The sequence below is a fragment of the Rhagoletis zephyria genome, unplaced genomic scaffold (genome assembly GCF_001687245.7).
Source record: "Rhagoletis zephyria isolate East Lansing unplaced genomic scaffold, Rhagoletis_zephyria_1.1 Rzeph_scaffold_02781, whole genome shotgun sequence".
NCBI lineage: Eukaryota > Metazoa > Arthropoda > Insecta > Diptera > Tephritidae > Rhagoletis > Rhagoletis zephyria.
Window position 1 is genome coordinate 17,019 of NW_016159865.1, and position 27,776 is coordinate 44,794.

Here is a 27,776-nt window from a genome sequence, read left to right on the forward strand (position 1 = left end):
AATCTATAAAAATATCGATAACAAAATCGATAAAAATATCGATAACAAATCCAAACAGATCCACATTAATTGAAACTTTCATATGTACGTATATATGCATTTACATATGTACATACGCTGCGATCAAAAGCCGCATTACATACGCATACATACTTTTTGTCTCCTTCCCACACTTCCAACATATGCACGTGTTTGCAAAATGATGACGAGGTGATTTTGTATGGAAAATCATTTATGCCCATATATTTGAATAAAATAAACATATATAGAAGATATCAACCAATACTTCCCATATACCAAACGAAAGGAAAACTCTTGAATTTTTGATTAAAGAAAACAAAAACAAAATCATTCGAGCGGTTTTCGACCATTTTGGTAACGAAAAAAATTTGCAAATTTTTTCAACAATTTTTTGCTTTAAAATGCTCANAAGGCTCAAAATTGACCCCAAAATAAGGCAATGTTTACCGTTGTTTTTACGACAGAAACCGAATTGGTTATTTACAAAAATGAATCTGTCGACAGGTTTGGAATTTTATCTTTGAAACGCCACACTTTTCTTTGAAATCGCTTTATTAGTTCTCGTGCAATAAGCGTTTATGTGAAGCTCTAAAAATTACAACTACAACATTTGAACATAGCCCCCATACCTTAAGGTAAGACGTATTCTACGTCAAAAAATCTTTCAAACTATCTTGCCTACTTTCTTTCAATTGTCATGCAAAGTACCTGCAACTCTCTCAGCCAGAAATGCCCTGTAAGAATGCAAAAAATTTGTTTGTAAGAAAATGATACCGAACCAAATTGCCAAAATAAATCGCCAATTTCAAAGACCTATAGGATTATACCCCCTTCTATATAGGACTGGAATATGGAATTCGATATGTCTCTCGAAAACTAAAAATCCGACAGTTCCAAGACAGAACTCGGAGCAAAGAATTTCTCAAACCCTATGTGGGTAACAAAGTTTTACAGACCTTACTAGTATTTTCCAAGCAAAAATGCTGACTATTGCCGAAATTTGTAACCTTTTGGAACACAGCAGCTCAAAACAGGTTCAGGTCGCCATTTTCTCAGTACGACCGTATTTCTAGTTAAATTGCTTAATTTCGACATTTTTCTTTCGACTTCACTAAATTATTTATTTTTTCGAAAATAAATACGAAATATATGGAAAATTCCATAGAAATTTCAGAAATTAACGACGATCCGAGTGGAAAAGTAGAGAAAAATAGTGGTTTTTATCCGATTAATACTCCCAACAATCTTAGTCTGCCAGTAAAATGTTATACATTATATTAAAGGTCTATAGATCGACTTTTATTTAAAAATCGGAAGGAAAATAGTCTGTTAATAGATAAGTGAATAAAGTACGAAAATAACGCTTCTTCATACAAAAAAAAATTAAGGGCTCAGAAACTATAAGAAACCTATTTTCACTAAGTTTTGTTCCTGGTGTATTTCGTATGTATACATTTGGGTATTCCATTGTCATTGCGAGACATTTGTACAGCAAAAAGTTGTTTTATTTTTTAAATTTAACCATAAAGTACTCAGAAATTCTGAATTTCGATAAAGCTACACCTATTTAACTTATGTATGAGTTATTATCAATTACTAAAGAAATTCTAACTTAATTTTATATGGAAAGATTCAGAGTTGTTTATTCTGTCACAGGTGGGACAAAAAACAAAGATACTGCTTTTTGAAACAGATATATTTTACGGAAAGTATATGAATGTACTAAACATTTCCATCTAAATTAAATGTTTTATCATACAGAAAAGAACCAGCAGAAGCTTTAAATCTAAGTCAATAACAACACTAACCACCAGTTCAAACGTAGTTACTGGAGCAAAAAAAAAAAAACCAGCTCTTGGTCTTTTCAGGCCACTCAACTGTGCTTTTAATTAACTCACCTCCAACCGTATGCGCTCCTCCTTGTTGCCACCGCCGCCATGCTGATGTGAGGAGTGCCGCTGCTGATGCGCTGTCTGTTGTTGGCCATCAATCTCATCCTGTTGTTGCTGTTGCTGCTGCGACTGCTGGCTTGCAACGGCCAACTGTTGCTGCACGCTTACAAATTTACTTGCAGCAGCACTTTTGCTACTCAATTTCAGATGTTGTTTACCATCTTTTGAACAATGTTGCTGGTGTTGATGTTCTCTGTGTGTCTGTTGTTGTGGCTGCTGTTGCCCTGTAGTATGCTGTTGATGATGTTTTTGCACCACGCCACCGCCGCCGCCACTGCTGTGATTGGCTGTTGCCGTTGTTGTTGTTGTTGCCCCCGTTGTGGTCTTCGTTGCAATTATATTGACTACAGGTGAACGTAACGGTATATTATTTTCACGATCACTAACCATGAGCAAATCGGGTGGAGCACTGCAGGAAGAAGAGGCGCGCACCTGATGGTACATGAGCTCCTCCGAGTCGGTGGTGCATTCTTGAACTGCAAGTGGAAGAGAGGCGAAGAAAAAAAGTTTTAATTACAATGATAAATAATAAGCTAAGTTGCTGATATGCTTATGTACAGTGTGAAATTAAACAATGAACATAAATTTAATTTAATTTAGAAATTGAACAAAAATTCTTTACAATGTAGAAACTGGAATAAACGTTCTGATAGTTAAAACAAAAATAATAATTTAAAACTGATCATGGCAAAAAATTGTTGGCCTAGTTTTTAAAAGACCAACATGTATGTAAAATTTTTGGATAACAAGAAATTTATGTCCCAAAATTACGTACAGTTCTTAAATTACCAAAATTTTAAGCACAATTTATATAATAACCAGGAATATACGTTCAGATTTTAAATGCAGCGGAAAATGTATGTCTGGGTTTTTAAATATAAAAAAAATTATGTCTGGATTTTAGCCATCTAGCTAGAATTTTTGTTAAGTTTTTAGATTTCAATAAATTTATGTGTTATTCTAAATGATGATGTCTGGTTTTTAAACGGTAAATGTTTGCCTAAAATTTTTTTTAATGGCCAAAAATATATGTCCAGGTTTTTAACGACTAAAAATGATATCCAGGTTTTAAGAAACCAAAAGTTTATGTACCCTGCAAAAATCGCGACTACTCCATGCATGCGTGTAAAGAGTACTCCCTAAGGATCAAGGAGTACTCCAAAATTAACCACAATTCATATAAAAAATATGGTCCAATTAACATTGCGATGTCCTAGGGCAGGACCATATACTCCATCCCTGCATTACATCAGAGTAGCACAAAACTACTCCAACATATTAACAATGGCATTGTTGTTATATTTTTTCGTTTGTACACGCTTTTGTTCTTCACTTCTCAAATGCTTTTTCGAAATTAATAAAAACCAAGNCGTTAAAATACGAGCAGTGATCGGGTAACAAACAATAAGCTGGTGCAGAGACACGAGTTGGTCCGCTACAGCATGACAGAGGAACACTTTTGTAAGTACTCCAATATACCACAAATGGACTACAAGGTCCAATGATTTTTGCAGGGTATGTTCAATTATTAAACGACAAAAACTGATGTGCCGCTTTTCAATACCCAATAGTTTATGTAAAATTTTTTAACCAGCAAAAATGTATGTCCAGTTTTTAAGTCCAGTTTCTAAATAACTGAAAACGTGTTTCGAATTTGTTACTCGTACAACATTTTTGTTGTTGTATTTTTTAAACCAAAAATTTATGCCTTGATTTTTATGCGCATCTATTGGATGATCCAGTTTTAAAACGATTAAACATTTATTTCCAGTTTTATTGATCATGTTAAAAACATAAATTTATGTCCAGTTTTTATATGACTGACACTTTTGATAAATTTTTCAATCACCAAAAACTTTCAACTACAAATTTATTTTTATTCTAACTTTTTAAACCACCAAAAATGTTCGTTCAGTTTTAAGATTGGAAATGTTTATGTCCAGTTTAAAAATTACCAAAAATTTACTTCCTGTTTTTAGATGTTCCTGCATTCAAACAAACATACATATACGCATGTATGCTTGTATGAAGGTATGATTCCATGCCATCATTAAATCTTAATGACTTTACACCAACAGTTATTAAATTGACAGCGCAAGCAGCTGTTTGTTGTAATCGTTGTATGTAATTAAATTAATTCGCCGCATATCCGGCGCCGCTAATGCAACGCCAATACACGCATACATATGTACAACTACCGTCATACGCGTCGCGTTGTTATTATTTATTAACTGCGACTTTTTATTTTTTCGCTTGCTGTTGTTGCCGTCTACTGTGCTGCTTGCTAGCGGACAATAAACTCGTCGTCAACTAGTTTTTTTTTGTACATATTTGCAGGCAACTGTTTTAAATATTTGCGCGACTTATCTCGCCACTGGAATGCTCAAGTTGGCTTACTCGACGCTAAGTCGGCGTCAGCGCCGCTATTGGCGCTTTGACTGTCGTTGACGTTGACTAACCAAGGAATTTAATGCCAACTCGCATGCAATTTATCGCAAACAAAGGCTTAAAAGTTTATGCCAGTCAGCCGACCAACCACAACCAGCTGCCATCCAACCACTCAGCTGATGTAGGAAAGTAAGCGTACAGCAATCAGCATAACAAAAGCGGGAAATACGTACAATAAAAGCAAAAAATAAAAAATAAATAATTGTATGTATATAAAAAAATGCCATAAGAATTTTGTAATTAATGGTGATGCATTCAAAGCCGGCGCCACAAAAGCGTTCCAAGTATTTCCCACATGCATTCTCCCACCCCTGCTTATTCGAAATGCCAAACGCTTCAGCTTTGTGGATTTTGAGTTCATTCGGCTTGCCTTGCCATGCCCTGCCTTTAATCGCACGCGCGCCAGCTTATTCATACGCCCTGGTCAACAGTTTGCCAGCCAGCCAGCCCAGTCATCAAACGCCTGCGTGCGCGCCATTGTTATGTTTTGGTTATTTTGCACAAGCATTCCGATTTGAAAGCCAACACTTGCGTCAACGCGCCGCCGCATCGTTTGCCGGGAAACTGTTGCCCGTCGCGCTGATTCAGTGGTCGCTCCATGCTTGCTGTTCATTTTTTGCTTACACGCTCTCATATCGCTGTTGTTGGTGCGCCACTATTGTTGTGCACTACTTATGTTGTTGTTGTTTTTTCTTCTGCATGTGATATGGTGTTTTTGCCCCCACTTGGCTGAATGGCTGGAATTAATGAAAGCGCCGACAACTTTTATACTGACATATTGCCCCTTAAAGTAATTTATTTAGTGGTGGCGGTCGCTTTGAAAGCGCCGATTGTGATGGTCAATAAAAGATCGCAGACAACAAGTAAACAGTAGTTTGAAAATGTATATGTATATATAATAGGTACATACATATGTATCCATGGATATATTGGGGAAGTTTTATAGTGCATCTGTGTGCATTAAATGAAACTATTTTTGCTTCAGCTGCGGTAAACTTCCACAAGAATAAATACTGGATGAATAATTACAGATTTTATAAAATTTTTATATTGTCTTTAATATTTATGTACCCTTTTAGGGGTAGTGGTTTTGTTTGTAGTAATCTTATTAATTTTTTTCTTGGATCGAAAAAGTGAATGTTGCTGTCGTTACATATACGCCATGTTGATCGTTAATTGGTTAAAAACAATGTACCTTTAAATTAAACAAAAATTATCTAAATTTTTCAAAAACCATCGATTTGTGCCCAGTTTTTAAATGGCCAAAATCTATATGCAGTTTTAAAATTACCAAAAATTTGTGTGCAGTTTTTGACTGGCCAAAAATCATATCCATTTATTAAAAACAAACTTTATATTCGGTTTTTAATCTAGCAAAATCTAGCTATGTCCAGTTTTAAAATTACCAAAAATAAGTGTCCAATTTTTAACTGACCAAAAATGATGTCCATTAAAAAAAATATTTGTGATAAGTTTTCAAATTAACGACACTTGTGTCCAATTGACCAGGAATTATGTCCATTTTTTAAAAACCATAAATTAATACCAAAAACATATGCATGTATGTCCAGTTTTTAACTGACCCAAAATGAGGTTCATGAAAGAAAGCCATAAATTTATGTTCAGTTTTTTAGTGATTAAAAATGTATGTGCATTTTTAAATACATTTATGCCCAGTTTTGAAATTAACACAACTTTATATCCGGTTTTTAATTTACCAAAAATTATGTCCATTTTTAGGAAACCATAACTTTATGCTTAGTTTTCAAATTGTCAAAATTTATTTCCAGTTCTTAAATTATCACAAATTTATGTCCATTTTTTTGGACTGACCAAAAATCATGTCAATTAAAAAGTAAACATTTACGACCCTTCTTTCAAAATAACAAAAGTTTATGTCCAGTTTCTAACTGACCGAAAATTATCTAGATTTTTTGCAAAAACCTTAAATTCATGCCAAATATTTTGTGAAATAATTTTCGAGACGCAAGTTTTTGAATGTTTCGTGATTTGAAATTCAGGAAGAGCCTTTTTATTATATTATCTTATATGGTAGACAGACGGAGAAAATTAATTTGAATTTGCAAATTAAAATTTTACCCTTACAGATGGCAGTAATGCGAATAAACCAGCCGCAAGGTCGTGGGTTCGAGTCCCAAGGCCAGTATACTTTTTTATTTCTTTTTCATTCTTTTTTTTATAAGTTCTATATTTTTTTACGTTACTTTCAGTTAGTTGTTGTTGAATTTTTAACAAAATTCATTTCTAAAAATTAAAATTAACTAATAGTAAAATAAGAAATGTGATATAAAATAATGCAAATGAAAATAAAATAAAGTAAAATTAAATATATAAATAAAATAAAATAAAAAAATATAAAATAAATAATAAAAACAAAAAATGTTTCGCAATCGCTCCAACCGAGTACGAACCTGGCAGCTACAGACTTGTAGCTCGCAACTCTCACCACTCGGCTACCGCGTACGCGAAACTCGACTGCTTCGTTTGCTTACTTGTACAAAAGACAACAACTGGCCGTTTTTACCAGTGTTGTCATCGAAAATTCCCCGGATCCGAGTTAATTCCCAAAAATTTCGTGCATTTGTTCGGCTGCTTATGCTCATTTTAAAGAGGAAAACGCATGGGTTAAAGCAAATGAAGGCTGGTTATGCAAATAATCGAGCCCGTTTGTCTACCGTATTAGTACCTATTTCGTTATTTTTTCTTTTTTTTTAATTTCAAAATTCACGCTCCACTACTTTTAGTTGGTTTTCAAATGACATTCATCAACTATGTCACCTCGTCTGGTTTAATTCTTTTCGTTTGTCTGCTGCTATCTTATCACAAATGGCAAACAAAGTTGTAACACGATTTTTTACAAAACTTTGCCAGCTACTTTATTTAGCAATTCCATTTGAAAATTACTTAGCAGAAAAATTAAAACTTTGTTACATACATACATATATGTATAAAAATCGTGTCACAATTTAACAGCGAATTTTGTTAAAAAGAAAAACATAAACGAAACAAAACTAAAAGGTGTTGCTTAACAAGAAATAATAACAGGTAAATATTGATTAAAATTTGGTCGACAAATAGTTTGCAGCTATGCCTTGGTTATGCAGACATTGTGAACAGACATACTACTGTATTTAAAGAGTAACACATTTTATTTCAATGGCAACTTGGGACTGAGAAAACAAGCCAGCATATTTTGGAATTTCTTAAGTGAATAACAGAAAGGAAGCCAGTAAGTCAAACCGCAAAACGTGATACCTAAATATAATCCAAAAATACAGTATTGTATATTACTGCAAATTTCGATCAACAGGTGCTCCTAGAAAAACCAAATCCGCTTTTTATTCTATGGTCAAAATATCAGAGGCTGGCATTTCATATCTTTTAATGATGTCAATATCAGCTACTTTACCACACTGACAGAGCTGCACTTACCTTTGTTGGAAATAAAGCAAAGCTCAGATTTTGGTATTATTTCCCATTTAAAAGTGAAATAAAGCAAATTTTGCGTTATTGTCGTTTATGTTTTTTTTCGGGACTTTACTTATTTCTTCGTGTTTTATTTCTGGAGACTTTCGGCACAATTCCGAATTTTTCTGGAAACTTAAGGCAACTTTTGAAAGTAGGCTATTCTTTCTTGCTCATCTACATTGTTTACTTCTTCCCTGTCTCTGCTTTAGAAGCGCTGGTATCAATGAGGCATAACTTTCCTTCAGGCAAACGGTGGCGATTTATATCACCGTGTCAGTTGTTGTAAGAAAATGGTATCATTACTAAGTAAACCCTCTCCCAGGAGAGTGATGTTTCGGGGGTTAATTCCGTTTTGTTTACAATCAAGAGCCATTAAATCGACCCAAAAAAAACCAACTGAACAGAACTAGAATTTGGTTTTCTGAGTTTACCACAGTTCTGCCGCAAACAATCGGTCAACTCCAATGATAAACTCATGTTAAAGTTGCCGGTCGTTATCATAAATAACAACCGGCACCAAGACCGGCATGTTCACTTCGTACCGGTCACGGTGATATGTCAAGTACCGATACTTTTGCCTGCTGGGTCTTATCTGTAGTTGTTACTTGCATTTATACTTTCACATAGTGAGTCTATTAACTATGTTTAACTAGATAGAGTCCATCCATTTTTTCTTTTTTTTTCCTTTTCACTGGCCATCTTACATTTCTATGTGAAATCGTTGCCACCAAAATATGAAAAAATTCGTCATGGTTTAGATACATAGTGGTATTTGCATCTCAAGCTAATATATAAATAATACAGCCAACTGTAAAAAAGAACAACAAAAAGTTTAAATACATTTTAAACCCATCACAAGCTGTTTGTAAATGGCTCTAGGGAATACAAAATGAAATACCACCTTAAGGGCACTTTAGAGAAACAGCAAAGGGGAATAACTATCCCCGAACCCTATATACATATGTATGTACATTTAGACATTTATTTTAATTTAGTACAGGTGTTCATTACTCTGCCCAGTTTCCCACAGCTTAGCTTTAACAAATTAAGCTTTAAAGGGCAAGCTATTTAATTATACACTGCAGGNTACATATGTATGTACATTTAGACATTTATTTTAATTTAGTACAGGTGTTCTCTGCCCAGTTTCCCACAGCTTAGCTTTAACAAATTAAGCTTTAAAGGGCAAGCTATTTAATTATACACTGCAGCAAAAATTTAACAAAAATACATAAATCTGGATAAAAAAGAACGACGAATAGGTTTTGTTTAACCACAGCCTTATTTAAAACTAGCGAATAAGTGCAAAGAAAAAGAGAACGGGAACTAAATAAGCGAGTAGCGTTAGACTATTCTGATAAAAATTGATATTCCTAAAGGGAAGCTACAACACTAATGGTCATAATAATAGGTAAAAAATTAAAAATGATATTGTTTGCCACTTAAATATGTTTATTTATTTGTTTTTAAGAACTTTCTTTTCAGTTTGATCTATAACAGAACCCCCATATGTAAATAAGAGTTTCAAGGCAGTCACAAACTTCACAAAAATTAATCAAAGCTCAAAAACTTTTCAAAAAAATTTCAAGTTTTTTATTCAGAAATTTTCGAGTATGCAGTTTTTTAGTCAATACAATTTTAGTGCTATAAAGTGCAAGTTTAAAGTCACTAAAAATTTCCGTTGCTTTTTTATGTGGAAGAAATTGAGCAACAACCTCCACAAAAAAAATACCTAAAAAATTTACAATAATTTTTAGCGACTTGAAACTTGCACTTGTGCTAAAATTGAATAGGTTACAAAACTGCATGATACAAAAATTTGAAGGTAAAACCGCTGAGAGACAGCCTGAATATTTTTGAAGTTTGCTAACTTAACAAAAATGTTTTCAAACTTACAATCTCACTTCCAGTCTCAAATAAAAGAAAATGTGATTATTTTCATCTATTTGTTTTTTGTTTTACTTTTATTTGGGATTTGAGTCGCTCTGAAAATTAAAATTTTATAAGGTAGACAAACTTCAAAAAATAAATAATGGCCGACGAATTGAGCGAGCGATTTTATCTTTAAATATTTGCATCATGACAAAACTATATCGATTATTTTTTTTGAATTCTTAATTAAAACTTTGAAATTTTGATGAACATTTTTTGAAGTTGGATTTATTTTGTGAAGTATACCTCCAAGAAAAAACTATTGAAGTTAAAACCAAATTCAAAATTTTTGCTTGAAATTAGCAAAAATTTTAGAAAAATTATTTTACAAAAACCAAAAGTTTTAGCGCGCATAACATAATTTACAACTAGTTCGCAACTAGTCCATATTGAAATAATGCTAATGAAGGCATGATTGCTTTTTTTGGAGGCTAGTCCATTTAGACATGATGTATGTAATGCTATTTTTAGTCTAAAAATCAGGCAAAGGCAATGTTTTCCATTTTTTTTGCAGCGTTAACGCCATTTGTTACGTTTCACTGGAAAGATTTGTGAAATTCCTCATTAAAATGAATGTCATACAAACTAATGAATATATACACTTTGAAATTAATTAAATTAAACTATAAGCTGTAAAACGCTATATTCAGGTATAAGCAATCGACAACCATAATAGTAAGCCTATCGCTGTCAATTCTTCACCAGTATTGGCAGTAAGTATGCTCATTAAAGTCAAGTACGACGACAAGTAATAACAGTGATTGGTAAAAGTGAGCTATAACAGCGCTGACAGGCTAGGCTGGTAGTATTTATGGGAAAGGCTGGCTTTGACATACATACATGCCTACACGTGTTTAAAAGTGTAGAACATATTTACGATCATAGCCTGCTGTTTTATATTACTTCATAAAGTAGTGAGACATCCCCAACCCTTGCTGGAGTGTCATTCGGCTTTTTAGTTTTTTTTTTTCTTACACAAAAATGCCAACGGCGTGATTCATGCATACGTCACTGCAACGTATTTTAGTATGCAATTAATTTCGCACAACACTGTAAGCCACCCAGCCGGTATAATGTGGCTTGGGAGCGAGCTACAATCCCACCTCATCAGTGTTGCCAGAAATAAATATCTAAATATTTAGGGCCAGCATCTCCAGAAAAAGGGGATGGAAAGGGCTAAATAAAAAAATTTTGAGATAAGAAAAGAGCGAGTTTCATTATTGCCAAAAAACTCTAGAAAAGCGAATACAATTAATCTTCTTTGGAAATATTTCGAGAGATATATTTTGCTTCATTGCATTGAAATATTTTTTGTGCCAATCAGAATAGTAATTTTGAGTTCCATGCGTATAAATTTGAACGATAAGGATATTTTTAACTTTGACAGATTTAATACAAGCAGCCAATTTAAATTTTTGCTACAATCACTCTTTCAATTGAAAATGTGTTTTTCCAAGCAAACAGCAGAAATATTTAAATTTAGTGTTTAAAATTAAGCTAAGATTTTCGGAGCTTCGATAGGCTGTTTCAAATTTAAAAGGGCTAAAATAGAGCTGGGGGTTAAAAGCAAATTTCTGAGGCAATTTAAAATAAAAAGAGCTAAATATAGCCCCAAAAGTACCAAAATTGCAACACTGCATGTATGAGGTATGCTCATTAGGATCCATAAAAAACGGTATCTCTGTGACATAGCGAAACCATCCCGGACTCTGCTAATATTTTCGGAAAGTATACATATCCAGTAATAAAATACTCGATGGATTTGTAGAAGTTAGCCCGTATATTTTTTATGGCCTACTAATGTTTTCATGTGCCGACCTAAGAAGTTTGCAAAAAAGGGAAATAAATGGTTGAAATAAATGTCTGAGCTAAATTAAAGGTCAAGACGTATGCACTAAAATTTCATGGGAAATAATTTCGTAGAACATTTTAACCCATTAGCTCCCGCGTAAAAGGTTACTTTTACCATTACTGCAAGAGTCTGCTCAAAGAGCCAATTTGTAAGGTCGTGGGATGATTCTAAAGAATTATTCTTCGGAAAATTTTACTAGGGGTCTTCTCAGGCAAAATCTTTATGCGACCAACGTAAAAGTATCTACTAATAAAAAAAATCTATGTCAATAAGGAATAATTTCAAAATCTGAATTTAACAAATACAGAAAAAATTTTCAACAAAAAATTTTTAAAATAATTCACATGAAATTTTACTATACACATATTTCTTAACCTTTAATTTAGCTCAGACATTTGTTTTAACCATTTTTTAAACTTTTTTGAAAAATACTTTTTTAACTTTTGTTTTAAATATTAAAAAAAAACTAATTTTATTTATAATAAAATTTTATTTTTGTAGGTGTTTTCAAATCGGTACAGCCCACGTTAGTGTTATCGAATATTTCTTCCGAAATATCTTGGCGGTAGTCTTAAAAAATAATACATTTGTTAATTCCGGCGGAAAACCCACATTAATTTTTTTAGTGAGGCACCCTAATGTACATACATATGTATGTATGCACGTTTGCCATTAAATTGGCACTCGTTCGTAGCATTGTTGACGGTGGTGGCGTCGTGTTGTGCCGGCGAGTGGCTTTTATCTTTTCATTTTCTATTCAAATCGAATTGCATTTTACGTGGCGCGACTTCAAACACCACAATAATACCGCATAGCACAACAACAATTATAAAAATAACAGCATAACTAAATGACAATAAAATGATCCCATGCTTACAGACACACAAACATATTTGCATAGAAAAATGGATATGCAAAAAAGTCATGGCTTTGCTGGCATATCGTGCCACATAACTGGCATGCATTTTTTATTAACCGACTTCCAAAAAAGGAGGAGGTTATCAGTTCGTCGGATTTTTTTTTTTTTTTTTATGTATGTTACCGCATAACTTTGGACCACGTCAACCGATTTCGATAATTCTTTTTACATCGGAAAGGTACTGTCTCAGAGGTGGTCCCATACTAATCTGGTTGAGATCCGATCAGTGGATCATGAGATATATATATATTTTTTATATGGGAGTTGAAGTCGGTTTTTTTTGCTAAAAATTACTTGTTTTTATTGTCAATTCCACGTGGTGCCGGCGCAATGCATTTGCATTCGCACTCTAGTAAATTGAACTCGCTGTTTGCCCTATTAATCATATAAGTTGATATTTGCTTTTAGTAATGCATAATGTCGCCCTATAAATGTCGTACCAAATTCATTATAAACACACGTATAAATAAAGGAGTATATGTAAATACCTGCGTACATTCAAACCTACATTGATGATTACGCACGCTTGTTGTTAAACCACTTTGTTAATTTATGATCGCAAAACTAATTTATGACATGAAAAAAATGTTACTACTTTTTCAAAATTTGAATAACAAGAATAACAGACGACACACATACACGCGTTCATATGAGTACATCTAAGGTAGGAATTCGTTTCGTGTTGCATTGCTGCTAATTTAAACGAAAGCCGCAAAAGAGGGAACAATTTAGCGAATCTTATCGTTGCCGCAAAATCTGCACACCTTTTGTTGGGTCTTATCACGCTTGTTTGCACTTCGTCAAGTGGGTGAGTAAACAAAAACATAAAATAAACGACTGGATTTAATTCCAGTAGCGATTAACGTGCGAAATAAAAAAGTATTCAATGAAAAATTAAATAATAAGAAAATTGGTTCTAAAGTGCGATTATGAGTAAGGCCATGTTTATCTATACAAATTAAGGCATCTAGTACCGGGATTCGGGATCCCGAACTCCGGGAGTCCCGCTGCCTTCTTGAGTCCCGAAATTCCGGGATCAAGCGCTCGGGATCATGGAATATAATTTAATTTATCACCAAATTAAAATAGAACGAAATTCAGACACTGTAATTGCATAACAGAATTATAAAATGCAACCCTACAAATACTCTCTAACTCTAACTCTAACACCACTATTATTCTATCTTATAATATAAATAACATATATATGAGGCATTTTTTTCATATCGGACACCAAATTTGGTGCCACAATTTCGATTGGCTTCACATTTTTCCTTTTTTCTTCGGACTTCATTATTGACTCTCACAAAATAAATCACCACGTCTTAAAAAAAAAATATTTCAAAAGTAGTTCTTGAAAAACTTCCATTTTTTGGAACATGGTGTTTATAGAGAATTAAACGAGGATTACGATGGTGTAATTTTAAATCCCAAATTTACTAGTCTTCATTATGCAAATCAACGTAAAAAAGTTCAACTATTAATAACTAAGTTAACTTTAGTTATATATCATATAGAAAGCCCGGTTCTTAATCTTCAAAACAACGTTAAGATGGTTTCTAAAATGAGTAGGGCCCGAGATATAATGGTTTGAAGAAGTACATGAATGTTCAGTGTCACGAAAAAATTCGAGCTTTGACATCTCCGAAGAGAAAAAAAAAAATCATGGAATATGTGTTAGCTTATTTCATGTATAGAACCCATTCAAAAATTTGAAGCGAATCGGAGACATGACATAATTTTTTTTTATGTATATGTTGTGGCATACTAATCTTACTATACTTATATGTTTATGTATGATCTCTTATTTTTTACTCTATGTAAAAATGACTGCGGCTGCAATATGAATGAATTTCAATTCCATAGTTTTTAGCAGGGACCGTAACGTTTATGATATTTTTCCAAAAAGTAAAAAAATAATCGTTTTTTTTTTCACCGATATGTTTCCAGTCAAAAATAAAAGTTACAAATTGGCTTTAATCTTTTCGGTCAAAAATATAAGTTAAGATATGACTTTTATTTTTTCGGTCAATTATAAGAGTTAAAATACGACTTTTATTTTTTTCGGTCAAAAATAAAAGTTAAAATTTTACTTTCACTTTATCAGTCAAATATAAAAGCCAAAATTGACTTTTATTTTTTCTGAAGATTACGTCCGAAAAGCATTAATGGAAATAGGCACCTATAAGGAGAAGCCCATTGATGTTGATACGGAGGTTATGGATTTCTGGAAGATTAAAAAAAATTAATATATATAATTACTGACTTTTTTGAAAAGGTAAAAAAAAAATTAAACCATACAGGATTAACATTCCTTGGCTAACAAGCATCACATTGCTATATACAAATGTTAAAAATACCAATTCTTTCCGACTGGCTTTTTGATTTGAAATTTTGAAAATAACTATTATTTTCGAACCCTGGTTTTCAGTTTATTCAGTTTGTAATTATCTTTTTAAACTGATATAAAATAGAGACTTTTTATTTCTTTTCATAAAAACAAAAATTTGTTTTTATTTATAGTAATCGCACTAAAGCAAGACTACAAAACTATCCCAAACAGCCGCTGTGGTGTAGTGGTAAGCAGTGCGCGCTTCCACTCCGAAATNCAATGCCTGGGTTCAAACCCTGGTCAAAGCAACATCGCAAAAATATAGAAAAAAGGTTTTTTCTTAACAGCGGTCGTCCCTCGGCAGGCAATGGCAAACCTCCGAGTGTATTTCTGCCATGAAAAACAGCTTCTCATAAAAAGACAATCGCCGTTCGGAGTCGGCGTAAAACTGTAGGTCCCTCCGATTTGTGTGATAACATCAAGGCGCACGCCACAAACCGGAGGAGAAGCTCGGCCAAACACTAACATATGTGTAAGCGCCAATCTATTAGTATTATTAATAATATCCCAAAATATCCCGTCATCCCGGGCTTACCAATTTAAGATCCCGAAATCCCGGGATTTACAAAATGGTCCGGGATTGAATGTCTTGGTACAAATGCATTAATCACGTGCTTCAAACTATATATTTAAAAGAACATTTACATATATGGCTGTAGCTGAGTGCGCAAAGACGCTTGCCACAACTGGTTGATTTCCAGGGGGTTAGGTTTCGAATTCCATTGCAAGCAACATGCAAATTAAATAATTTTTTTATTTTTTTTATCTTGACTTCATGGATGCTTTTTCAAAACGAATGCTTTATTTTAATATTGGCGGAGTTGAATTAAATATTTACGTTGACGTTTATAGTAAAATCAACTTAGTTTTCCCCCTCAGTGCACGAGTTGTTTTTGTGACCCGCTGGCTATTCATCCGATGACGAGCTCGTCGGCGAGTCCATATGAAGTCATTTGGCAAATTCGGTGATGACGTTAAGCAATTTTGCAATTTCACTACTTTTAAAACAATTAAACTATTTCTTATTTATATATGTACATTTATTAATTGGAATTTAAAGAAACATCTTCGATGCTTTCCAAAATATAGCTGTTTTGACTTAACATTAGATTCATTGACATATTGCTCTATATGTCGATGTTTTTTACATCCCTATTACTATTGCCTTCGATGGGCGACCGCTACTAGAAAACAAAAAAAACTTTTTTGTTTTTGATGTTGGGTCGTTTTGTAAGCAGTCTTTTTTTTAAGGCTACTAAAACATTCATGGGTGGCCGTTTTGGCAGTCCACTTCCTACTATGTATTTCTGAAGCCTATTTTTGTTACCTTAGTGTTTCATCAAAATTTTTCCAGTGCCTACAATTAACATAAAACACTCATTCCATTCAAGCCGCTGTGTTGTTTTAGTGTTTTTACCTTCCATTTATTAACTCGGGAACTATGTAATATTGATGCGTTACATACATATGACAGTACGAATAGCAATTATAATAGGGAGGTTTAAGTTTTTTAAACTATAATTTTATTAAATTGGTGCTCCTCTCAACTCGCCGTTGAAAACGTAGGTACATATGTAGCTGGTGGTGCCTGGGTGGCGTTGTTTGTCCGCGGCGTTCTCTGACAACAAATAGCCGGTAATTTTTCATCAGAAGCACGCGAGGCGGCGAGTGTGTTTTATTATTTCTACACAAAGCAGCTCGAGGGGCATGTAAAGTTTATTTTATATTTTTGTGTTGCTTTTTTTCGCAAACCTTTGCTTTTGAGCGGTGCCCTTGTCTGGCGGGCGATTAATGAGTGTTCCCCGCTCAATCGCCGCGTTTTTAACAACCGCCGATACATAACTACACACTTAAATATAATTACCTACATAAAACTATTTGTTGGCGCTTTTTAAGTTTTGCGGCGGTTATGTAGATATGTTTGTTTGTATGCATCTCGCTATTTTTGTTATTATTATTGTACACTGCCGGAGCAAAGTATTGGCACAGCAAGTTTTTCACAATATGTATATGCAACGATTTTAATTCTAATATTTTTCCGCTAATTTCGTATAACATTATTCTACAACAAAAAACATAAAAATATAACTCCTAAACTTTGTGCAAAACTCGCGAAAAGCCAGCAAATTTTCATGAAAATTTTCAACTTTTTAATCAGATTTTTTAGAATTTTTTTGTGTATGCAGATTTTTATTATAATAAAATGAAAGTTTTAAGTAGCTAGGAATTACTGTTGATTTTTGGGAATTTTTTTTCACGCAGTCTCTTCCATAAAATTTTTTTTTTTCGAAAATACTTTACATGGAAAAAATGCACAACACCTTCAACAAAAAAAAATCTCCAAAATCAACGCGATTTTTGGCTAACTCCGAACGTGCATTATTTTTCTGGCATAATTTTTTTTTTAGTTTCTCTTTTATTTCAACATATTTTGATTAAAAGAAAAATACTGATAAAAATAAAATTTTTCATAAAAACAGGGTTGAAATCTTGAAATTCCTGCACGGTCGAGTAATCATAGCCAACAGTACATAGTACAGTAGTCGAAAAAATTATAGCCGCACCAAATTTTGACAAGTTTTTTGAATATTATTTTTGTTGTTATTTAATTTCGGTTAGTTTTTTATAGTTCGTTCTTTACCAACATCCGTATAAATACAAGTTTAAAGGCAGTGTCACACGATTGGGTATTTGCTAAAATTTGGTGTAAATCGTATCCCAATTGTTTGAACACCCAATATATTTTTCACTATCCCAATCACGAAAATTGATTTATTGAAATTTTTCAATAGAACATCGCTGTATTGTACCAATCTTTTGAATGCAAAAAAATATTGTCCCACTTTTTTACCAATAGCCCAATATAAAAATTTACAAATCTGTACAAATTTACCAATCGAGTGACACTGTCTTAACAATTTATGCAATTTAAAAAAAATTCTACAAATTTTCGTTAAAATTTCGAGCTTTTTAATTAAATTCTGAGTATGCAGTTTTGTAGCCCATAGAATTCTAGTAGAACAAAGTACAAGTAGAATAAAGTAAAGTTTCAAATGGCTAAAAATGTCGATTGATTTTTTAGAATTTTTAAAAGTTCGAAATTTGTACGAAAGTTTGTTGAATTTTTTTTATTATTGCACAAATGAGTAGTCTACTTGCAAACAGCGTTATGTGATTTTATAATAGTGAGCCATAATTTAAAAAAAACGTCTACAACAACAAGTAGCATCCAAATTGTATATTTATCTTTATTATCTGAAAATTTGGATAAACAAGAGCCTAATAACATTAAAAAACAATATGGCAATTTGGTAGTTTTTGAAAATTTTATATATAAAAATTGAATATAGCGAGTTTTGAAACAGTAACTTTTACATAGCTTTCTTTTTTTTGCTTTTCGCGTTCGCTCTTCCATGAAGATTGGTCTGCTTCTTTTTTACGACGCCTTCCACTAGGCACCGAAACTACCACGTTTTCTTTCAGTTTTCTAAGTTCATCAGAAAATGGAGACTTTTGAAAATGTATAAATACATACATAAGTATTATAGCGATTTTTGCAATAGTAGTTAACATTTGATGCTATTTTTTTCAGAAAATAGAAAGATTTTTCGCTGTATTGTTAGTGGACATGACACTACTTTAAATACTGGTACGTTATTCACCAAAAATCAAAAATCTAAAAAAATTTACATAGCGCCTTTGCAAGTGGACTACTCAAATTTGGAAACATGGATTTCCACGGGTTTTGTTAAAGAATGAACTATATTTAAAAAAAAAAAAACAACAAAAGTTCAATAACAACAAATATAATACGTTAAAACTTGGTAAAAAGTGGATCGGTTATAATTTTTTGACCACTGTATGTATTTTTTTATATCTTTAATTAGACCTTCACATTGTACATAGAGGAAGTACATAACAAAATTAAAATATATATTGAGAAAAATTTGCTGTGCCAATACTTTGTTCCGGCAGTGTAGTTATTTGTTGTTCATTTATATATCTACACTTTCTGTGCACAGTATTGTTATTGTTGTTTGTAGTTTTGCCGGCCTCTTTTTCGGCACGTCACATACATTTATACTACGCTTACAATATAGCGTTTGTGTTAATGCCGACCGCCAATTTAATTTACAAATTAATGCAATAACCATTATACGCTATATATATATTTACGCCAAGTGAAAATGAGTTGGCGGCGCACAACAACATCATGCCGACAAACATATAAAACAACTTTGCCGACTGCAACAACAACCACTATTGACTACAAATTGCACATTGATAATAACAATATTAATTAGCGGTTAAACGTTCTTGTTGTTTTTGTTTTTCAACTTTATTTTTTAGCTTTGCATTAAAAGTACATGTGCTCGCGCGTAAGGTTGTTGTTGGCGTTGTATTTCAGCTATAGCATTGTAAAAATGAAATAATAGTATTTTTTTATCAAATACGCTGTGAATGATATCAATGTTGCGGCAGCTGACGGTGTTTTTTTTTGACATTTGACGCTAACAAAAAGAAAACGCGCTGCGGTTTCAATGATGTCGCGGTTTTTCACCTGATATTTATTTATGAGGGTTGTAGCTTAACTTATTTCCATTAATTAGCGAAATTATATTTAATTTGCATTGGTATAACCACAATTTAAACAATTGCATGTATAATGTTGAAGCATTTAACCCTTTGGTTTACTATGACAGCGCAAATTATAATGAAATTCCATGCAGGAAAATTGAATTTTAGTTGAATAGATTTAATTTGTTTTTACGAGTATTTTAAGGTCAAAAGTTAAATAAAAAATAGTACATACAAATTTGGAGTGTGAGCGAAAAGTATGTTAGCACATAGCACGCCTGTGCGCCATGGTTCTGGTTCTGTTACTGGCAATCGGTTTGAACAGCTTCCAGCTTACCCCGAGTTGCTTCGCCTCTCGATCGACTGTGCTTCCCACGTTTTGCGCGGTCGGCTCCTGCCGTAGGGTCTTTTCGCGATAATGTCATCTTTTTTGCGAAAAGTGTGGTCTATCCACTTTCATTTCTGTCTTTCGAGTGCCGATGTAAATAGGCTCCACGTTAGCCTTGTTGAGCAAACTCCTCATTTGAGATTGTTTTAGGACAACACATTCGGCGTATTCTAAGACATCTGTTTATGAAAAATTTGCAATCGCCTGGTAGCGAGTTTCCAGGCTGAACTGCCATACAACAGTATTGAGAGCACATTGGATTTGAAAAGACTAATCTTTAATCTTTAACCTCGGCCGTGACTAGTACTATAAAAAAAAAGCTCGAAGAACGTGCAAGTCTCTTCCCTCTAGTTTGTTATCATCTACAAAGGCATACTTAACCTGGTCTTGCCACTGCAGAGATGGTCTTCATCTTTCTGCGGTATCAAGTATTTTCAGGTATGAAACGTTTTTGTCTATTTGTGGGGCAAAAAGATCCCTGGGTTTAGGTCACGTCATAGAAAGTCACCCTATTTGAAATCTCGCTTGGTATCGAAAGACTGGCATAAGTCCGGGCCAATTTTAATGGAGCTGGAGCGATTTCTTGGAGTAGTTTTTCACGGTTATGCTTCTAAATTCCAAAATAGCCGCTTTAGGCAGCTACACACTCTTCTTTTACAGCACAATAGTGGCTTTATAGGTCCTCACCCCGGCGATATTTTCCAAAATTCGTGGTGTGGTGAAGTCCTGGTCTATAGCGACGTTTGTCGGCTCCGAGCGTTAAGCTTTCACACACTTTGCTCGATACAATCTCATGCGGTAGAGCATGCTTACCTAAATTTAAATCGGCAGGCATGCTTTCATCCACTTATGCTCTGCATTGCACTTTACTAGCCGCACGTACCGTCTTTATATCTTTTTTTGCAGAATTTAAGTATGCAATCCTTTAGCACAGTACGTGCACCCCTTCTTCAAATACAGGTAACTAGCATCTTTACCTTCGGCGACACTCCTCTTCGTATTAGTTGATTTCTTGTGCTCTCCGAACCCCAAAAAAAACTCATTTCTGGTTTAAAAGAAATGTAGTGCGCCGTTGCTCGTGAGTATCTAATCCAGTGCCGCCTAGCGGAAGCTTTTCACACATGCGCGTCTATACCAATAATTCAGTGATGCTCAGAGAGAGCTTTTACTCTATGCGATCCCACATAAAATCTACAGAAAGCTTTAAAATAATTAGAGAAAGCTTTTACTGTTTGCGCGTCCATATGAATCCTATAAAGAGCTTGAGAAAGCTTCTCTATTTTCAGCTATGACTGATGTGACCAACTATTTCATAGCTCAAAGAAGTACAATTTAGGTTGGGTTAAGTTAACGCCGCGAGCCGATTACGAAATTTTGAATGCGGTTAATTTCGATCCCTGAGAGCTCAGTGTTTGTTCAGAAGTGCGAGCCAAACTGCTTCCATCTTAGTCTCGCGAAGGTATGACAGTCTAAAAGAAAGTGTGGAGATGATTCCACTTCATCTTCCTCTTGTCAGCTGATATAAAAGGATCAGTTGAAATTCCTAGTCTCACCGCATGAATACCAATCGCACAATGGCCTGTTAGAACCCCCATCATTAGCCGTTGAGAGTGAAGGTCTTTTAAAGTGCTCTATAAAAACATTTGCTGAAGCAGAGAAATGTCTTTATGTCAAAAAAGAACTCGGTTTCCCTTAGCCGCTGGAGCCGTGTTCAACATATGTATGTTAAGCGCCAGTCTAGGTGCGGTTCGTAATGCTCTGCTAATTCCTGTTTTACAAGTGTAGCCTTCTCTAGTGAGTTCCACCAGACAAGGGCTCCTTGAAACAATATAGGCTAAAATCTGGTTTTCTAGAGCTAATGAATTATTTTGGGCAAGAGACCACACCTTTTACCGATAGCTTCTGTACAGCATTACAAGGCAACCGACGCCTTTCCTACCTTTTCCTCAATGTTGGGCTGCCACGAGTCCAGCCCACCTAGTTACCTGGTTCAGGTAACCTTAAGCCATATCAAAAAGGGTGTATAGAAATCGTCCCTTAACCAAAAGTTCCACATCATCTACATTGGCGATCACCCGACAGCCCACCTTTTCCAGTTCCTCTAGAAGGTCGTTTACAACCGCAATCCAGAGCAGGGGCAAGGGCACACCACCTTATGGAGTGCTCCTATTGACTCTGCACTAAGTGCAGACGCTCACCCACTCCGCCGCGACAGTTCTGTCACGAAGTAAGCTGTAGATAAGCCTTATTAGGTTGGTTTCAACCCCCTGATTATGAATATACTTGATTATTGCCTACGGAGTGACATTGTTGAAGGCACCCTCGATATCGAAGAAGGCACCTAATGCCTAATCTTCATGCGTGAGGGCTTCCTCTGGCCACTTTACCAATGTGTGCAGGGCGGTATTCACCGACCTTTCCTTGCAAGTCGCGTTTCTTATGTACAGGTCTATCAGTCTCTCTAGTGTTCTTAGCAAAAGCGTTTCTAGCAAAAACGAAGAGACTGATAAGCCTAAAATGCCTAGGGTAAACATGAGAGCCTTTTCCGGCCTTCGGGATGAACGATCCTCACACAGTTCGCATAAATAGGATCCAACCAATTGCACGACACCTTCAGAGCCCTTTGCAGCTGCGCAGGTATGATAAGTACAGGACCTGGGGGGAGATTCTGTAACCAGTTAGCGACAATTTTCGAATCGCTATCGCCCTTTTTAACGCGAAAAACATTTATATCATGCGGCAAAAAGTGGTTACAGAATCCCTCTTTTAAAGTAAAAAATATCTCAAAGAAGTGCTTTTGACTGTACTTCGAAGTACGAAGTACAAGAGCGAAAAAATAAGAACTGTACTTCCGAAAGAAGTACGGTTGGTCACATGTGTTATGACGCACACATAGCGAAAGCTCCCTCTGATGATCACAAATTCAATTGAAAATTACAAAGAGCTCTTTCCACAGGCTCCACTTTGATCATGAAAGCAAGGAAAGCTGTGAACAAACCGAGTGACATTTTTACAGGAAATAGTGCTTTTTGCGTTCACGTGCACTTCTGCATCTGTTCTCCTTTTACTCTCACTTGAGAGAGTAAAATTGTAGTTTGACAGTTCCACAGGCAGGGTTGCCACTGACTAAAAAAAAATATTTACCAGCCATTTGAAAAAAATTTACCAAATCTGAAAAAATCTACCAATAACTTTTTTTAGCTTTTTTATTAAAAACTATTAGTTTTGTTATATTTCCATAGAAATTAAAAGTTTTTATTTAGGAACTTTTTATTTAACTATTGATATGGTATGTCAACCAAAATCTAAGCTGATGAAACACAGGCAACGAAACTTCATAATTTGAAAAAAAAAACTTAACTGGATTTATTATAGACAAATACAGCGACTCAAAAAACCCCTTGGTAATTTTTCTCATATTCACAATGTTGTTCAATTATTTTTTTTTATTTTGCTATAGACAAATACAGTGATCAAAAAACCCTTTCTTGTTTTTGGATTTTTTTTATATTCACAATGTTGTTCAAGTATTTTTTTTTGCTATTTTTGTTTGTATAAGAATATTGTTTGCGATTACTTAAACCAAACCCATAAAAATCAAGGATTCAAGCTATATAAAACATTTAGAAAGATTACACAAATTTTCGTCTAAATTTTGAGCTTTTTAATCTGAATTTTTCGGTATGCAGTTTTATCTAACAAATTTTACCAAAATGAACAAAAATTTACCTTTTTACCAATCCAAATCTTTTTTCTACCAATTTTGGTAAGAATTACCAAAGTGGCTCACTGTCCACAGGTTTTAGTCCGAAGTTCAAAGGAACAGACTAATTGGTTTACTCTCCGTAGTTTGGTTGCTTTTTGCTGGATAATACGAAAACACAACTTATGCCTTATACCCCAACAGTGACACGTTATTTAACGTTAACGATTTCTCTTTAAAATGAAAACGTATATCAATGTCTGCATTGGTACCTATCTTTGCGGCTCATCTGCTAGGCACCTAAGCTGATTGAAAGTCGGTTCAAAAGATGATGGACGAAATGTATTAAAAATTCGTATTTTATCTGATTTCTGTATGCCAGATTCTTTTAAAAAATTCCATAAAGAATTCCACATAACACTTGAATTGGCATTTACCGCACTATTAATAATAGCGGCACGTGGCCGCTAATGCTGCCAAAATCTGACGACATCGACCAAGCACCAGCTGGCAGAACCAGTTGACTCAGCAATGAAAATATATACAAAAAAATAGATTCCAATAAAAATACCAAGAAAGACGAAAATTACGGCTGTACATTTGTGAATATGTCTGTATGTATGTATATAGTCGTAGGTACATTGCACAAACGTGTAAAAGAGTTATACAAATATCGATAAGCAAATCAAAGGTCAAAAGATATAACAACACAATGAGATTTGAAAGGTGTTATTAACTTGGCGCCTTAATCAAAACATTTTAAATCTTTTGTTGTACCACTGAGATAGCGTTAATTGCCTTTTTATGGAGATGGATATAAAAATATACATATACATACTCGTACATATTAATACCAAATAAGAGTATATCCAAACGCAAAAATCACCGCAATATTTTTCGTTTTCTTTAACTGCTAATAAATAGTAATAAAATGTGCTAATTTTCAAGCGCCAATAAAATTTGCTGCCACAAAGCTATTCCACCGAAATCTATAATTAATGCATTGTGTATTAAAAAAAAAAAAAATAAAAATTAAATCAGCTCATAAATATTTATTATCTTTTATTTTGATTGATGCCAGATTTTATGAGTATTGGTTGTACTTTGGCGTATGCCTGCGGTTGAATTAATCATTTTTAGTGGTCGATTGAATTCATATCTGTTTTTTATTAACACATCATAATGAACATAACTTATTTATAGACGGTCATAAGGCTGTAAATAAAGCAATCTTAATTGTTAAGGTGCTAAAATAGTTTCAGCTATTAATTTATGGCACACACGAGTAATATTTAATAAAGAATTGGCGTCCAAAGAAGTGCGACATGTTATACGAGGGAAACTACAGCACGGTTACAGCAAAAAAGCGATCGAGTTTTCGATTTTCAAAAGAGGAAGTGAAATATATTTTTTTTCTCTAGTCAATATCTCTTGATAAGGTGAAACTTTTTCCTATTAACCGTCTAGCTACGGTGGCCATATTTCAGAAATAAAAATATAGTACTAGATTTCAGTACATATGTGTATATTCATATTCTGCTAGCTTTACCGGAACAAGAAAGGGATAGAAATATGGTGCATTAGCAGTCACAGCTGACGCAAGGCCAATCTTTTCGTCTGAGTCGCAGTATTGTCTGGCAAAAAACTCGTCTAAAACCAGAATGGAAAGGGTGGCTTTCATGACGGCCTTTCCCTCCAACCGGTTATTCTTGCTATAAACACCACTCTAGCGAAAATGACGCTAGGCAAACAAACATTTTACGTGACTACTTTGATAACAAGTTTTCGACAAGAATCCCGGTTAGGAGCGAATGGTGAAGAGTTATAATAGTATATATAGTCCCATTTAAACCTTCAGCGATGGTTCTGAGCTATAAAAACAAATTCGGCAGCAACATCCATTCGGAATAACTACTTCTATGCACAAAAGTGCGTCTACCAGATTACTGCAGTGTCTTCTAAATAGAGCTAAGATATAAAAATAAGGCAGTTTTTCCTGTAATAGAACACTCCATCTCCAGTCCAACAAAACCTTTTAGAAGGTAGTAATTCAAGGAAGAATGCTTCTAAGAAATTGGGCCACGCGATGCCTTAAGAATCTAGTATGGGTTCCAGGGCATAAAAATATACCTTGAAACAGCATTGGCCCGGAAGGGAACTAATCTGTAGCCGTGAAGCAAACTATTTTCAAACGAATTATGGCTCAGATCCGTTTCCATTGATCGCCTCTCCATTGGCCCATTCTCGGCCACTTCCTGCCTCGTCCTAAATACGACAACGTAAACGAATTCCCAGCGGACTAAGGAGTCCTTGACTTTTCACAGCCTTCTTCGCTGCGTGCCAGAAAATATATGGATCCTTTGCATAAGAAAGTAGATGTGTTATACATCAGGTTACTCTAATATATCACAATGGAGCCTTCTGTCTGAATTGTGACTCTTTACATTTCCTACAGAGTGTGGCAGTCGTATACTATGGTGAGTCCCTACCGCGGCGTACTTATATAACCCGTAGAACACAATAAGCTTCGCACAATCTTCATTTTAATTTGTTTTTCTACTTTGATAAGAATGCCAAGTTTGATCTTGCCAACTTGTTTGTATTCTCTGCTCTTTCTTCACAATTTGTTACAACTAGGCTGTAATATAAATTGAAATGCATTAATGTCTGACATCGAATCAAAAAAAGTACTTTCAAAGGACCAGTTTTGGAATAAAGAACAATATAGACTTTTTAGAAAAATAAATAAAGTCAAAGTACGAATGGTCATCACATTTATATATAGCTGACCATATTATATGAGAACTTTTCGGCAAAATCGTGAAAATTTAGCTTAGCTTTAGTCTTCATATTCATCTTAATTTTAACCCTTATCTCAATCTTAATCTTAATCTTGTTTTCAATTTAATTCTTAATTTTAACCTTAACATTATTCTTAATCTTAATCGTATTCTCAATTTAAATCTAAATCTGAATCTTATTCTTAATTTAAATCCAAATCTTAATATATATTTAAATCTTGATCTTTGTCTACATCTAAATCTTAACCTTATATTAATCTTGATCTTAACCTTAATTTTAATATTAATCTGAATTTTCTCTTTATACCGATCTTAATCTTAATCCCAATCTTTATCTTTATATTCATCTTAATCACATATTTAATCTTAATCTTAGTCTTAGTTTTAGTCTTAAGCGGACTTTGGATTTATACCCAACCGAGCACAAAGAAGTTTCAATTCAAAAAGCTTTACCTGCAAACGCACCATTGCCTACAGCCTTAATGGGCGCGTGCCAAAAACTATCGCCTTTACGCGTAAACATAATCGCATAGGAAAGTCACACTTCAAATTACCTTAAAAATTAAAAATTTAATAAAATGTTAAGGTGCGCCTCCCAACAACGAAGTGTCAGACACACGATTAAATTTGGTGAAATGCAGTTAAAAAGCGTTGGCTGCCAATCAAGCAAAGCAACGAAACGCGGATAATGGAAATTCAATTAAAAGGGCAGACACAAATATGAAATTGAAAAGCGGATAGTAAAAAATATAAAGAACACTTGAAAAACACCACAAAAAGCCAAGTAACAAGCATTGCGACTTTAATGGCTCGTTATGTGGGACGGGTGATGAGCGGGTGTGCACTGTAGGTCCATGCCCAACGATGCAAAAGAGTCATAGAAAATTATGGAATTTTCCATTTTTACCATTGCTGCTTGGGTAATTGCATGACCGTCTGAATGTCTGTTAGTCTATCTGTCTATTAGACTGACTGCTTGAGTGCTTTGCTTGACGAAGGCCAGGCAGCAATAAGTTGTTGAGTGGAATAGGCCTTAGATGACAGTGAATATTGGAGCCCATGTTCATATACATATTTACATACATACATATTTGTATGTGTATGCAAATGCTGAATGGGTGATTAAGAAGCAATTTTTGAAATTAAAATTGTATGCCTATTCGACAGTTGTCGAATGACAATTTTGAAAGTTAAAAGACCGTTGGGCTTTTACAAGTAAATGACCATTGAATTGGATAGTTCAATGGGTGGCGGTAACGGAATGGAGCGTGAATTGCAGTTAATGGGTTAAGAGAAATTAA

At 34.2% G+C, this 27,776-nt stretch overlaps 1 protein-coding gene and 1 long non-coding RNA gene across 3 annotated transcripts in view; both read right to left on the minus strand.

Moving 5' to 3' along the window:
* LOC108367701 (protein naked cuticle-like) overlaps positions 1-27,776 on the minus strand; it is a 68,382-nt gene that overhangs the window by 15,395 nt on the left and 25,211 nt on the right. For both annotated transcript variants that reach the window (XM_017622391.1, XM_017622390.1), the window contains exon 2: positions 1,920-2,449. In XM_017622391.1, the coding sequence (XP_017477880.1) occupies positions 1,920-2,417 (498 nt within the window). In that variant the 5' untranslated portion in view covers positions 2,418-2,449. The remainder of the gene's footprint in view (positions 1-1,919; positions 2,450-27,776) is intronic.
* LOC108367703 (uncharacterized) lies at positions 15,695-27,665 on the minus strand. The gene is made up of 3 exons (XR_001848283.1): positions 27,655-27,665; positions 20,619-20,622; positions 15,695-15,776 (listed from the first exon to the last, which is right to left on the minus strand). It is a non-coding gene; the product is annotated as an uncharacterized LOC108367703 (long non-coding RNA).